The sequence below is a fragment of the Priapulus caudatus genome, unplaced genomic scaffold (assembly GCF_000485595.1).
Source record: "Priapulus caudatus unplaced genomic scaffold, Priapulus_caudatus-5.0.1 Scaffold299, whole genome shotgun sequence".
Classification (NCBI taxonomy): Eukaryota; Metazoa; Priapulida; class Priapulimorpha; order Priapulimorphida; family Priapulidae; genus Priapulus; species Priapulus caudatus.
In genome coordinates, this window is record NW_014577360.1 from 122,793 (window position 1) to 136,428 (window position 13,636).

The 13,636-nt window shown below is 44.6% G+C and overlaps 1 protein-coding gene across 1 annotated transcript in view; it reads right to left on the reverse strand.

The window, feature by feature from the left end:
* Positions 1–2,213: 2,213 nt before the first annotated feature.
* Positions 2,214–13,636, reverse strand: part of LOC106808723 — a 48,252-nt gene continuing 36,829 nt past the window's right edge. The window contains exons 15-24 of the mRNA XM_014811552.1: positions 12,298–12,432; positions 11,806–11,892; positions 11,565–11,634; positions 7,707–7,852; positions 7,034–7,258; positions 6,613–6,781; positions 5,804–6,041; positions 5,239–5,423; positions 3,385–4,903; positions 2,214–2,909 (exon numbers count right to left, since the gene is read on the reverse strand). Of these exons, the coding sequence (XP_014667038.1) occupies positions 2,744–2,909; positions 3,385–4,903; positions 5,239–5,423; positions 5,804–6,041; positions 6,613–6,781; positions 7,034–7,258; positions 7,707–7,852; positions 11,565–11,634; positions 11,806–11,892; positions 12,298–12,432 (2,940 nt within the window). The 3' untranslated portion in view covers positions 2,214–2,743. The remainder of the gene's footprint in view (positions 2,910–3,384; positions 4,904–5,238; positions 5,424–5,803; positions 6,042–6,612; positions 6,782–7,033; positions 7,259–7,706; positions 7,853–11,564; positions 11,635–11,805; positions 11,893–12,297; positions 12,433–13,636) is intronic.

Sequence of the window (13,636 nt, forward strand, 5' to 3'; positions counted from 1 at the left end):
GTCTATGGTAGCTAGCCAAACGTGGCTTGTCTGTGGTAGCTTGCCAAAAGTGGCTTGTCTGTGGTAGCTGGCCAAACGTTGATTGTCTGTGGTAGCTGGCCAAACGTGGCTTGTCTACGGTAGCTGGCAAAAACGTGGCTTGTCTGTGGTAGCTTGCCAAACGTAGTTTGTCTATGGTAGCTTGCCAAAAGTGGCTTGTCTGTGGTAGCTGGCCAAACGTTGATTGTCTGTGGTAGCTTGCCAAACGTCGCTAGTCTGTGGTAGCTTGCCAAAAGTAGCTTGTCTATGGTCGCTTGCCAGACATGGCTTGTCTATTGTATCTTGCCAAAAGTGGCTTGTCTATGGTCGCTTGCCAAAAGTGGCTTCTCCATGGTAGCTTGCCAAAAGTGGCTTCTCCATGGTAGCTTGCCAAAAGTGGCTTGTCTGTGGTAGCTGGCCAAACGTTGATTGTCTGTGGTAGCTTGCCAAACGTCGCTAGTCTGTGGTAGCTTGCCAAAAGTAGCTTGTCTATGGTCGCTTGCCAGACATGGCTTGTCTATTGTATCTTGCCAAAAGTGGCTTGTCTATGGTCGCTTGCCAAAAGTGGCTTCTCCATGGTAGCTTGCCAAAAGTGGCTTCTCCATGGTAGCTTGCCAAAAGTGGCTTCTCCATGGTAGCTTGCTAAACATAGCTTGGGTAACGTGGCGTCCCTGTAATTATGTATTAATAGACGCTTATACAGACAACAACTTGCCAGTGAGAGCTTGTTTTTGAGTAGCTTGCCCATGTAAGCAGGATTGTGGTTACTTGCTGGTGACAGCCTTACCTACACCTGTCAATCTACGACGGTTTCCCTATGACAGTTCCCACATAGCAGCTCACCCATGATAGCTGGCAGACGACGGTTACCTATGATAGGTGACCAGTCTACACACAAGACACAATAGCAGACAACAAGAAACACAGTTCAACACCTGCTCTGTCGCACATTTAGAAACCTTCACCTGCAGTCTCACTCCCTGGCCTGCTTCATCGCAGCCACACACACACCCGTCCCTCCACACTTCAGTACAGAGCAAAGTGACTAGAAAATCTTAATAGACGCACAGACTTCCATTATTACAACCGCCTGCGATATGCAGTTCGTACAGTGCACGTGTTTATAAATAGGATTTACTTGTGGCACAAAATTCAACACTTACACGAAAGTCAATCGACGACGATATTATAAAGATCTAGCATTTGTTTGGATGTGCGCCTATCTATCCCCTTCCCACCCCACCCTCCCTCTATCTCAGTCCCTCACAAGGATACATGTTATAATATGACATAACCCGATACTCATAATATTCCATAGACACCAACTTTCTCTCTTGAATTCCCTATCTGAGCTCTCACCAAGTCTTTGCACCACCTCACCCAATCCTTGCGATATAAAGGTGGTACAAGACTACTACTGCAAGTGCGACTATTACATGGCAGCCACCTACAACAGCAGTTAAAGGTGCTACGCCATCAATTGCGTTGCAACAAAACGCCCCTAATTAGATGTAAACAAGCAGTGACTTGTCATACGAACAGCTCTGATCCTCTACCGATGAATTCGTCATCATATCGCAGTGACAGTCATTTCAATAAAACACCTGTATGTTTACGAAATAATTACTGAAGGGGTCCTACTAACTACCACCCGCTGAACAATCACAAAAGCAATCATCTTCTGCTGCAAACCTAGCATTCGCCATCGATAATACTGCACTATTACACCTACAGAATAATACGTTCGTTAAATGATAAACAGGTGACTGCTCTGAAAAACTGCGTAAACGCCCGTGAAGGAATGCAATCACAGTTTGCCAGGCACCACAGCATCTGGTAACATTCAGACTAGTGGTATCTGCTTTCAGCAGGGCTTCACAGACATATACCCCACCCCTGCAAGTTCTCAGCAGGGCTTCACAGATATATACCCCACCCCTGCAAGTTCTCAGCAGGGCTTCACAGACATATACCCCACCCCTGCAACGTTCTCAGCAGGGCTTCACAGGACGACTATACCCCACCCCTGGCAAGTTTCAGCAGCGGTCCTCACAGACTTATATTCCACCCCTGCAAGGCCGCCTCAGCAGGCGCTATCACAGACATACCCCACCCTGGCAAGTTCCTCAGCAGGGTTCACAGATATATACCCCACCCTGCAGCTTCTCAGCAGGGCTTCACAGAATATATACCCCATCCCTGCAAGCTCTCAGCAGGGCTTCACAGACATATACCCACCCTGCAAGCTCTAGAGGGAACCGACAGGAATGCAACAGAGCTAACAAGTAACGAATGCTTCCATGATACGGCATGTGTAACCCCTGGTACCAGATGAGGCAGGTTCACAAAAATACCTGGTAACATGAGTTAATACTCCGATGACAGGAGGCAGTAGTTTCTAATGCTCGGTCGCAGCCAGCATACGCAGCTAACACCGATGCTTCTATTACCGATCCCATCCTATCCCAACACCACCAGGCTGCGAACCTGCCAATTCATGTAGCCACATTCGGGAGAAACATGACACACTGTGGGGCTTCTACCTTACTGCATTACCATTTACTTCCCACTCCCATTCCCTTCTACTTTCCCTGACGCATTAGTACACAAACGTCCTTGCTGTTATGTGGTTCTGCTACTTGGTATGATAAAGGTGGCACTGTACTGCTCCTGTGATCTGAGACCCAACCATGTGTCTGCATACATCACCATCCTTCACGCGCATTCACGAAGCCAGAGCCAGCTTCTTCAGCTTTTTCTTGCGCTTGTCCTCCTTGTCAGACTTCTTGTCTTGGTCGCGGCTGACTCGGCCAAACTTCCGGTCCTTCTTCGAGCGCTGCGAGTACGTACGCAGAAGGTAGCCCTTGCCACTAGAGGGCGGTGAGGTAATCCTAGAAGACAGGAAGGCAAGAGTTAACATAATTACACCATGCTGGAGGTGAAGTAACGATGCCGACACCAGATACAAATATACAAAGTTACAAATAAATATTTGTATATACAAATTTATGTATGCATAGACAAGAGTATATGTGAATATATAAAGATGCATATAGAGATACACTACAGTACACCAAAAACAATTATTAAGATGTATACAGAAAAGCCTAGATATAAAAAAAAAAATGTGTACAAATATATACACTAAGACAGTTAAATGCATACAAAGAATCAATGTGCACAAAGATATATAGGGTCACACAAAGATGAGTAGGATACAAGGATGTTCAGAACAAGGAGGCAAGTATAATAACACAAGTATAAGAAAACATGAAGATATATACAATCGTATGAAGAACTATATGAAGATGCCAATACCTGTATGAACGATAAAGCTGCATGGCAACAGCACTCGCAGCCACTCACCTGCATGAGGCCGTGCCCTCCTCTGAGTGCGACCTCTCCAGCTGTCGCTTGTCTATCTGGCTTCTCTCCCGCTCCTTATTTTCGCGCTTCATCCAGATCACCGGATGCTTGCAGTCGGCTGGCGTCGTGTTACCGCTGCCGCTGCCGCCAGCGCCCCCTGCACTGCTGCTCGACGTGCGGTTGTTGAAATCCGCCGGCACAGGGCTCTGCGACTTTCCAGAGAGGAAAGCATCCGGGTTCTTGCCGCGCCGACGCGAGCTCGACCGCCGAAACATGGCGCCGAGCGGAGACTCCGCCCGCGACTTCTTCTCAATCTTTGGCATTGCCTGGATCGCGCGGAACTTCTCCGTGACGGGAATCTCGTCCGGGAACGCGACGTCGCCCGCCGCGGGGACGCCGGCGAGGTTTCCCGACGACGACGACGTCGCGACGAGTGGGCGGAAGCCGAGCGGGGAGCCGACGTGGTGCACGCAGCCCATCGACGCGCTGCTCGAGGGGCCGCCGCGCACGAATGCGGCTGCCCGCGCCTTGTCCCCCGACTCCGCCCACGCCGCGCCGCTGCCGAGGGGCCGCGCGTCAAAGCCAGTGAGGCCATGCACGATGTTATGTGGGGTCGTGGCGTTGAAGCCGGCAAGTTCGGGCGAGCACGAGAGCGGTGAGTCATACGAGGTCTGGCGGCGCGGCACGTAGCGGCCGTGCGCCGCCGTCTCCTCCATTCCCTCGCTGACTGTGCGACGCTCGCACCCACCAACAGCGCCCACTAGCGACTCCTCGCCATCCTCGCTAAGATTGTTATGCGAGATCGCGATACCCTTAGTGGCGGCGTACCCAGACCGCCGCGTCGCCGCGGCGATGACGGTGGCTGCGTTGCCCGCGGCAACCGCATCCCCCTCGGCGGACCGCTCGAGCGAGCAGGGCGCCGTCTGCGTGCGCGGAAACTTAGCAATGTCGAAATTCGCCGCCATGTTGCGCTCCTCCGCCTCGACCTCGGCGTCGACTTCAGCGACCTTTGACACGTCTGTGATGATCTTGCGGTTGATGTTACGCAGGATGCTCTCCGACGTCTCATCGAGCGAGCTGTCGAACTTGAACAGCTGCTTCGCCGTCTTCAGGTCCTCCTTGGGGCTCTTCGTGCGCAGGTTGTTGCTGTAGTCCAGCTGCTTGTCTTCCAGATCCTTGAGGAAGAGACTCTCGAGCTTCACTTGCGGCAGCACGAGTGTATCCGGCAGCTCGTCGCCGTCGCCGCCGCCAGCAGCGCCCTCTACCCACGTGTCGCATGCACGACCGTCCGTGTCGCTGAATGCGAGTGTCGGCAAAGTGTCGGGTGCAGCGGCGGCATCGTTGTTCTGGGCGCCCTCTGGCGGTAGTGAGGGTTCCTCATTCTGGTCAGCGGCGTCAGTGTTGGCGGATGCTGCGGCAGTGGTGGCGGCGGGGAGGGATGACAGATGGATCGGGGAGTTGGAGTCCTGTAATGATAGCTCAATGGCGATGCGCAGGTTTGGGTCGTCGTCCGCGTTTTCTGAAACACCGAAACATAACGAATTGTTAGCGAGCGATGCGTGAGTAAACATCGAAACCATGACTGACCATTCAACAAATATTGCAAAAATCTGCAAGTACATTTAGCTGATTTCTACATTTGACATTCACACGTGATTCACATTAGTACATTTGTCATTGAATCGTGTGTCATGCAATGTTGCACGTCGCAAGAGATGCGACAATAGAGTCAATGTTGAATTCAGGAAATTAAGATTGAGTTATGCAGATTAAAAGTACCCAAGTAATTATGTATGTACCATTTACATCTATGGTATGTAGTTTTGGATAAATAATTGGAGGGGGTATATATACCTGGGGGAACAAGCCTCGACACATTGAGGACTTCTCGCAGGCTCCTGGGATCTAGCGGTGAACTCGACAGCATGTCTGAACTCGTGCCTACTGAATTAGCCTTCACTGTCGTCTGCTGCTGTTGGCTGGGGGCGTTGTTGAGCGGAGTGCCCTCTGCTTGCAGATTGCTGTGGCTGGGGCCGCCGCTGTATGAAAGAGAATAAGCATATTAGGATTTCAGCACCATAACACACATTGAGTTAGGTCATCTACATTTATAATATTATGCAGGTTTGCACAACAAAACAATGAATAAGTAGTGCAATACGAGCCACATTCAGTACTTAAGCTTGGAAATGATATACACTCTATAGATCTGACTTCCAGATCAACATAACAATAAATTACGCATAAAATTCCTCAGTATTTTCAAACCTATTCCAAAGTTAATAGTTACACCTTCTTCGCACAAGTTAAAATTAAAGGATAAAACAACCCCCAAAAAGATATTTCGCAATTCTCGCAATGGAAAATTTTAATTGAGTTGCTCGACTCAAAACTGCCAGTAGATGGTGCCACGTGATACCTGACGTGCAACTGCGTGCTGCTGCCCATGTCCTGCATGAGCTGCAAGCGAGACATCTCGAGCGCAAGCATCAGCTCCATGTGATAGTCGGTGACGAAGGCTGGCGGTGACGCCGTCTCCTCGTCTGGCTTGCCTAGCTTATCTGTGCGGCTGCAACGCAGGCTGCAGTGGTCATGCACGGCCCCCGTACGCGGGTTCTGTGCGCGGGGACGCGTGCATCCCTGCCTCGCGCACACACCTACCAGGAGACAACGAGCACGTGAGATTACGATGGGGCAGAGAAGGGCCGGGGAAACACCCATGAAGGTGGAGGAAGGATGGATGGATACACTTAACACTGTAGCAACAAAGATTGCAAATTGTTTACTTAATGCTACACCAGTGAGGCTTTAGGAGGTTATATAAACACTACATTAATGGAAGAAACACAAATATTTTCCCACCAGACCCACACACGCATTGAAAACTGCAAATGCATTCATCCCTATAACCACACTGATCAAAATGTGCAAACACCTATCCTTTAGTGCTAGGCTAATGAAGACAGAATTGTGAGGATTCTCCGCTTCACACGTTGATGATCCGCAGGTTATATGAACAATCAGCGCGCATGATATTGCTGCTAGGTTGGTCAAGCTTGACACCTTTGTGCACGTATGCCCGTCCATGTGCACACCAAAATGTAAAATTTTCAGCAATTTCATAGTTTTTATAAGACAAATCATTGTTTTTATAACCTCCCATCACAGCATTGATTGGCTAAAGCCGCGGGTCAACTGCGTCAAGTGGATCACTCCGCCATCGCTCACCAAACACGGACGCATTCTGTGCGATCGTGACGTCATTCTCGTCCGAGTCATAGTCCGGCCAGTCATAGAGCGCAGCAAGGTTCGTGTGCCGACCTGAGCTGTCCTTGACCCACGGGTCGTTGGGGTCGATGTCTTTCAGCGAGGCCGTGATCGCTTTGCGGAAATCCTTCTGGAAATTTAGCAGCAGCATGCGAGTTACGGCTTACGTCGTACAAGGAAATCGATACGTGGGGAAAAGCAATTGATTCCACGCTGACCAACATGCACGGATGCACGCACATGCATGCACACACAGAAACATGCATGCATGTACGTGCTCACACTCGTGCCTATCCCCTCCACACGCACACAGTGCCTCCACACATACACAGACGCACGCACGCACGCACGTACGCACGCACGCACGCACACACACACTCACATCATCCAGGTCCATGTCGAGTAGGTTGGGGAAGTGACGGCGGCGGAACCTGCGCAATGCGGGCGGCGTCTCTGGTGGGATGAGGCCCTTCGATACGGAGAGCACAAATTCATGGCGCTTGCGCTTGACCAGCTGTGCTGTCTGCACAATCTTGTAGCGCGGCGTGCGCAGATATGGCCGCGCGATCATCTGCGACAGACTCTCCATCACCTCCTCCAGCTCCGTCTAAAACACACAAGCATGGGGCACGTTAGAGACGCATCTCGTTTTATCACACAAAATAATCCAATTGCAAGATAAATGCAAAATTTACCAACGCGACCGTTTCAGCAGGCAAACGTAAATATTTTGAATTTATCTTGAAATTAAATTATTGTAGCACACAGATTATTTTGCACATTTCTCTACCGTCAATGCTGTTCCTCCCAAACCAAGCCAAATTGCTCTGGAAGCATGATATCGAACATAAAAACTTACTGGAAAATGCTATCGAGCATTGCGTAATGCTTGAGTAGAGGTTAAATTTAGTATAATAAAAATAACGTGATTAAAGATTAGAGTCAACCTGATGTTGCCAACTAATATGACGTGCATTTGCTATCTACTGAGAAAACAACAACCCTCCTTAAAATATTATATAACAAGAAAACCTCTGCTCAGCTGGGTGCCCTACCTGCATGAACTCAAAGATGGTCTTGTTGTAGCCATGGTCCTCTAGGTAGTATCCATAGACGTATGAGGCGCGCAGCACACGCCGAGCCTTCAGCAGTTCCTGAATCGCATCCTCAATGAACTTGGTGTCCACCTGACTTGATCCGGCTGTGCAGACAGTAGAGACAGCACGTGACATTGTGACAGTGTGTGATAGCACATAACAAACAATGACAGCAGCAATGATACTACCCCCTACTTCCCAGTCTACCTCCTCTCATTCTACCGCACATGAATAACTTAGAGGAAATATCTATTCAGATATAATTATGAATAATCAATAATACAATAATACAAATACAATAATACTAATTAGGATGGATCAACACAAAATTTTTGACCGCTCAATGCCACTGATAATATCATTATAGGATCATTGGGAGTGATCAGGAAATTGGAAGATAGATGATAGAAATGCGTGACAAGACTCCAGAAAAACTGTGATGTTTATAATACATACACATATACTTGTATACTTATACTACTATATATTTATTTATTTATTTATTTACACTGTAATTGCTACTGTGCTGCATAATTTTAGTTAATGTCCAATAAGAAATATCAATAATTTATCTACATTTAAATACATAACCTAGTAGGGCACGAAGGGTCGTTGTCGTATAATGCCGTATAATATGTACCTGAGGTAACTATTTGATATGGTTAGGGTTAGGGTTAGGGTTAGGGTGTTAGGGTTAGGGCTAGGGTTAGGGTTCGGGTTAGGGTTAGGGTTAGGGAGTAGGCGTAGGCGACATACTCGCCGACACCTCGGGTACTACATATACGACAACGACTCCTTCAGCCCTAGTAGGCTATGGGTCACACACAATAAAATAACAATGTAACAAATGTTGTAACAATGAGTTGCTCATAAGTTACAAGAGGTCCTACTAGATGGCGCCAATGTGCTTGTGAGTGATACTGACTTTCGTGAATTGATATATTGCTTATACGAACAAAATATGCATTTTCAGTACCTATACAGTTCTAATTTAGTCCCATTAAAAAACATGTCGAACTTTTTACAGTGAATAGCTAGGTGTACAAAGAGTAACATTGCCAACCTTGTAGAATAAGGAATTTCACTTGATGCAAGTAGAAATCCATGTTAAAACACCTGGGGCCGGTTTCACGAAGCGTGATTAACTTTAATTATGATTAAATCACTAATCATACTTAAAAATCTGTTTCACGAAGCGATTTAAGTACATATTTAAAGGGATAGTAGACTCTAGGATTTTACTGTATACAACTGTACTTACTGTATAACAAATCGTCTATACCCACACGTATTTTTTACCAGATACCTAATTTAATTGTTATAATTAATTTCACATCAACGCTACGAAATTTGAACGGCGCCATGACACCCGCGACCGTGCTGCCACCCCGAAAAAGTTGCGTATTTGACAATTTATTTTGCACGTTACAGTCCGAGGGCTAATCACAAAAGTGCAATTATATTTATACCTAAATGCTATTTAACCGAACGATATTCATTTTAGGGCAAATTTATCCATATTATAACAGAAACTATATGTCGTTTATAAGATATTACAATCCTTTTGCTTTTAAATTAATAAATAAGAAACACCCTCAGTCTGTAGCCCTTGGCTGAAAAGTGGTTTTGCGCAACTTATCAGATCGTGTGCTTTCAGTGGCGCCACCGTCGTTGTAATCAAACTGTAGTCGTTATAGTTTTAAAACATTTTTTAATAATATTTCTAATGGTGATAATTGAACCATGAAACTTTTTATGTAGCGTAATTTTAACCTAAATTAACTGAAAATAACCCTAGAACCTAGAGTAAACGATCCTTTTAACTAATCACATAATTAGCCGACTTAAACATGAATTACACTGTATTCTAAATGGAGGACAACGCCAAAGGTACCTGCAAATTCAGTACATGAAAAGGAATTAATTTGCAATTATAATGACTAAATTAGTACAGCTAATCTTAGATAATTTAAATTTCCTTGGGAAAGAATGGAAGTAAAATTTCCAATTGTAAAATCTGCAGCCTACATACTACCAGGAGTTAATAAAGACAAAATTGTCTTTATTAACTCCTGATACTACCTACATACTACTACTAGTACTAGCAACTAATCATGATTAGTGGATTTAATTATGCTCCTGAGTAGAATCAAATATTGTGATTAACTTAATCATGATTAAAGTTAATTACGCTTCGTGAAATAGTCACTTCAATTTAAGTACGAGAAGTTAATCATGATTAAGGACTTAATTACGCTTCGTGAAACCGGCCCCTGAATATACTAATTGTGGAGTAAAATAGGAGAATGAAACTTATAAACTCAGCTCAAGGCACGCAATAAAGTTTGCCTCATCTTTACGTGTATGCATCATATGCAAGAGCAATATAAATGTAAATTAAATCCCTCATTAGTTTGGAAAACCAACAACACATTTTACCTACACTGTTCCAACTCTAACGAAATTCAGCAAAATACTCAAATGTGGGCAATTTTAAAGTCATTTGGTCGTATACATTTTATTCAACCAGTAATATCTGGTATTCCCACCAGAATAATTATATCATATGTTAGATACATATCATTTGCAGAATGTATTAGGCATTTATGAAACACTTTCGCCATTTTAACGGCTAACGCTCCATTAGGAGTGTTCCCAACTTTGATATCATTAATGATTAATGATTGATAATCCTAACCCTAACCCTAACCCTAACCTAAATGAAATTAAACCACAAACTAATATATGACCATGACCATATATATATATATATGTTATTATGACCATTAATGACATTAAAGTTGGGAACACTCCTAATGGAGTATCACCCATTTTAATGGAACTATACAGAATTTCCCTCTAGAAATCTGTAACTCAATGTTTTAACACATTTGGAAGAAGTTAAAATGATAACCATAGATGGATAGCCATAAAGCCATAGATGGATTCTCAAACTCGACTCTAGTTTACTACAGGCAGTAAATTGCTTTTCAGTTATTGGGCCATGCAATCATGCATTCTATGAGATCAATGGAGATTAACTTTCGAAATTTTTGCAGTTTATTACGACCATGGGTAATACAACGACGATCTTTGGGGCTGGAAAATGTGCAAGCCTTCCGGTTACGAACCCATCAGAAAGATGAAACACCACTTCATCACATCTGTACATATTGCCTTTCAACAAAATATCAATTTGCAACTTGGTCGTAACTATGATGTTGTTGAACAAGGGCTCCCAGCACTAGGTTCATGTATAGCATCAATGATCACACGATATATTAGACACATTATACAAATTAAATGTTAGCAAAAGCATTGGAAAGAAAAGAGATGAAAAATGTGCTGCAATAAATTAATGAAAGATAGAAATTGTCTACTATTAACTGAAATTAAAAATTTCAATAAGTTTTGTAGCTGATGAGGGAACTGGGGGTTATTAATTGGGTATAAAACATCATGCAAACATTTTCGCTGCAGAATGTCACTGCAGGAGGGGTACAGGAGGTGTGTTACAGGAGCGATTGTACAATCAATGGCTTGCTAAACAGGAATTAATTAGGTGTTTATTGAAATGTACATCCTATTTAAAATCTCAAAACAAAAGTTATTAGGTTTTATATATGATTAGGTAATAACCGTACTTAAAAGTAACCGTAATCTCGTGGCACTTAATTATGAGTGAATCTCCAGGCAGCACAGTGTGTAACAACTTACATATTCAGACATTTTGCTAATTTCTTTACGTCATATTAGGCAATGTAATATCTGTAAAATGCATAATGATTCAGGGGCACAAGAGACAATCACAGCTACCTTCATCCTGTATTGCACTGGCAAGGATGCACATCTTTCGCTTGGCAGAGTTGAGCAGTGGCTCTTCCAACTGAAAAACATAGAAACAATCAATTGAACGGGATGGGATACTGGCTTGTCATGCTCGGCTTTCCCATAAACGAATTTTTATTAACCTGGTGATTGAATTCGAAAATGAAACTACTGTTTCACTGTAGTATCCACGCCCTCTTGTTTTTGTGATGTTTACTAGATCACCCACCTGATGGCTTTGCTCGTGGTTCTTAAATCGCGTGTAGTAGTGCATGAAACGATTCAACTCCTGTAGTCTACGGCTCTGTTCTTCCACCTGTACCATTAGCAGCAATTATAAATCAGAGCCCTGGTAACTAACTGAACTAACTGCATAATATGATACAAAATTCAATGAATTGCTAAACCGTTTTGTTATGGATCATTTGCCATGTATGACTCATATATGATCACGTTTTAAAATTGTCAGATCAAGCACGATTAATGACTTATTGTTATAAGGCATAAATCATCTATCTGTACAATGTAAACATTACTGAGCAAACATGAGGATATTCATCATTTGATGATATTAATTTTGCTGTACGGTTGCCAATGATGACCATATACGAGCAACTTAGTCCTTCAAAGCCATTATTTGTGCTGTACTGTTACCAATGATAACAAGCAATGACAAGTATCCTTGGAAACCAAAGGAGCGCTATTGGCTATGTGAAGGTACCTCTGATTTGAGACAGTCGGTCTTCTCATCAGCTTTCTTGATCGCTTCGTATCGGTTGCAGCGGAAGTACCCGCCGGTCGCTGAGCTGTGTTTCTTCCACGTCTCCAGACACACCCAGCAGAAGTCGTGCTTGCACTGAAACAACACGCGGCGCGTGAAGCGTCATTTAATACAGGACAGCGACACGCGAGTAGGCAGTTACAGATGTATTATACACGAGAACTTAGTTACGGCGTATTTGCGTAGTGGCGAAGACGAGTGTAGGCATTAGCTAACGCAGATTTAGTAACGCGATGGCCGTTAGTTGCATCAAAGCTACAGTGACACATTCAGTTGACCTTGTCAGCAAGTCCTGCGACATTAGTTGGAAGCGTGAATGATCATATAGTGATTACAACGAAAAAAAAAAAAAAACTACAAATGTTACAACAGCACAAGAAATGCGATACGTGAGTGATCAGCATCACCCAGTAATACTAGGTGAGGAATGGCAGAAATTAAGACAATGAATTTCTAGGTGTATAACAATACTCAAGTCTTTACACATCCAGCCAGACACCGCCTACACATCTCTATCATTACCATCCACGCACTGTCCCCTAAATATCTTTCTCTCCTCTCAACGGATCTCCCTCCCACTTCACTCTCGCTCCACAATCAACACACACCGCCACACACCTCTCTCGCCCTCTCTCTTCTCTATCAACACACCTACCCTTACACATTTCTCTCCCCTCTATCAGCACACGTCGGTCCCCCTACGTATCTCTCTGCCCTCTATTAATACACTCCCTACACATCTCGCTGCTCATTATCGCCCCCGCCCAAAACCCAAGAAATAGTCATGGATTGCACCCATGACCATATCAAGAGCTAATAAACACATTTTTTAATAAAAAAAAGTATTTATTATAGCTCTTGATCATATTATAGTATAGCGCTTATAGACGGTGTGCTAGAACCGCTCCCAAGCTCCACCCACATACGCACGTGTAACCTTGCTATCATCGCACGGTCACAGAAAACCTATATCCTCCCTCGTATACATCTCTAGCCACAAGACACGCTACCAATGCCACATGATTTCAGACTACCACCCCCTCCAACCACCACCACCACCACGTCACACAAGTTTCTGTTGGTATGCTTTCAATACTTGACTTAAGCGTCTTCGATTTCTGTAAGGCCTAATTATAACCTGTCGGCAGGCAGTAATTATCGGTAGCTGTCTGAGTTCACTGCTGGCTGCTGGCTGGCTAGCCTGGTATAATTATTTAACTTCTTCACTACCCCTCCATGTTACAACACACATCGCGCTATAGCCCAACGATGCGCCCGC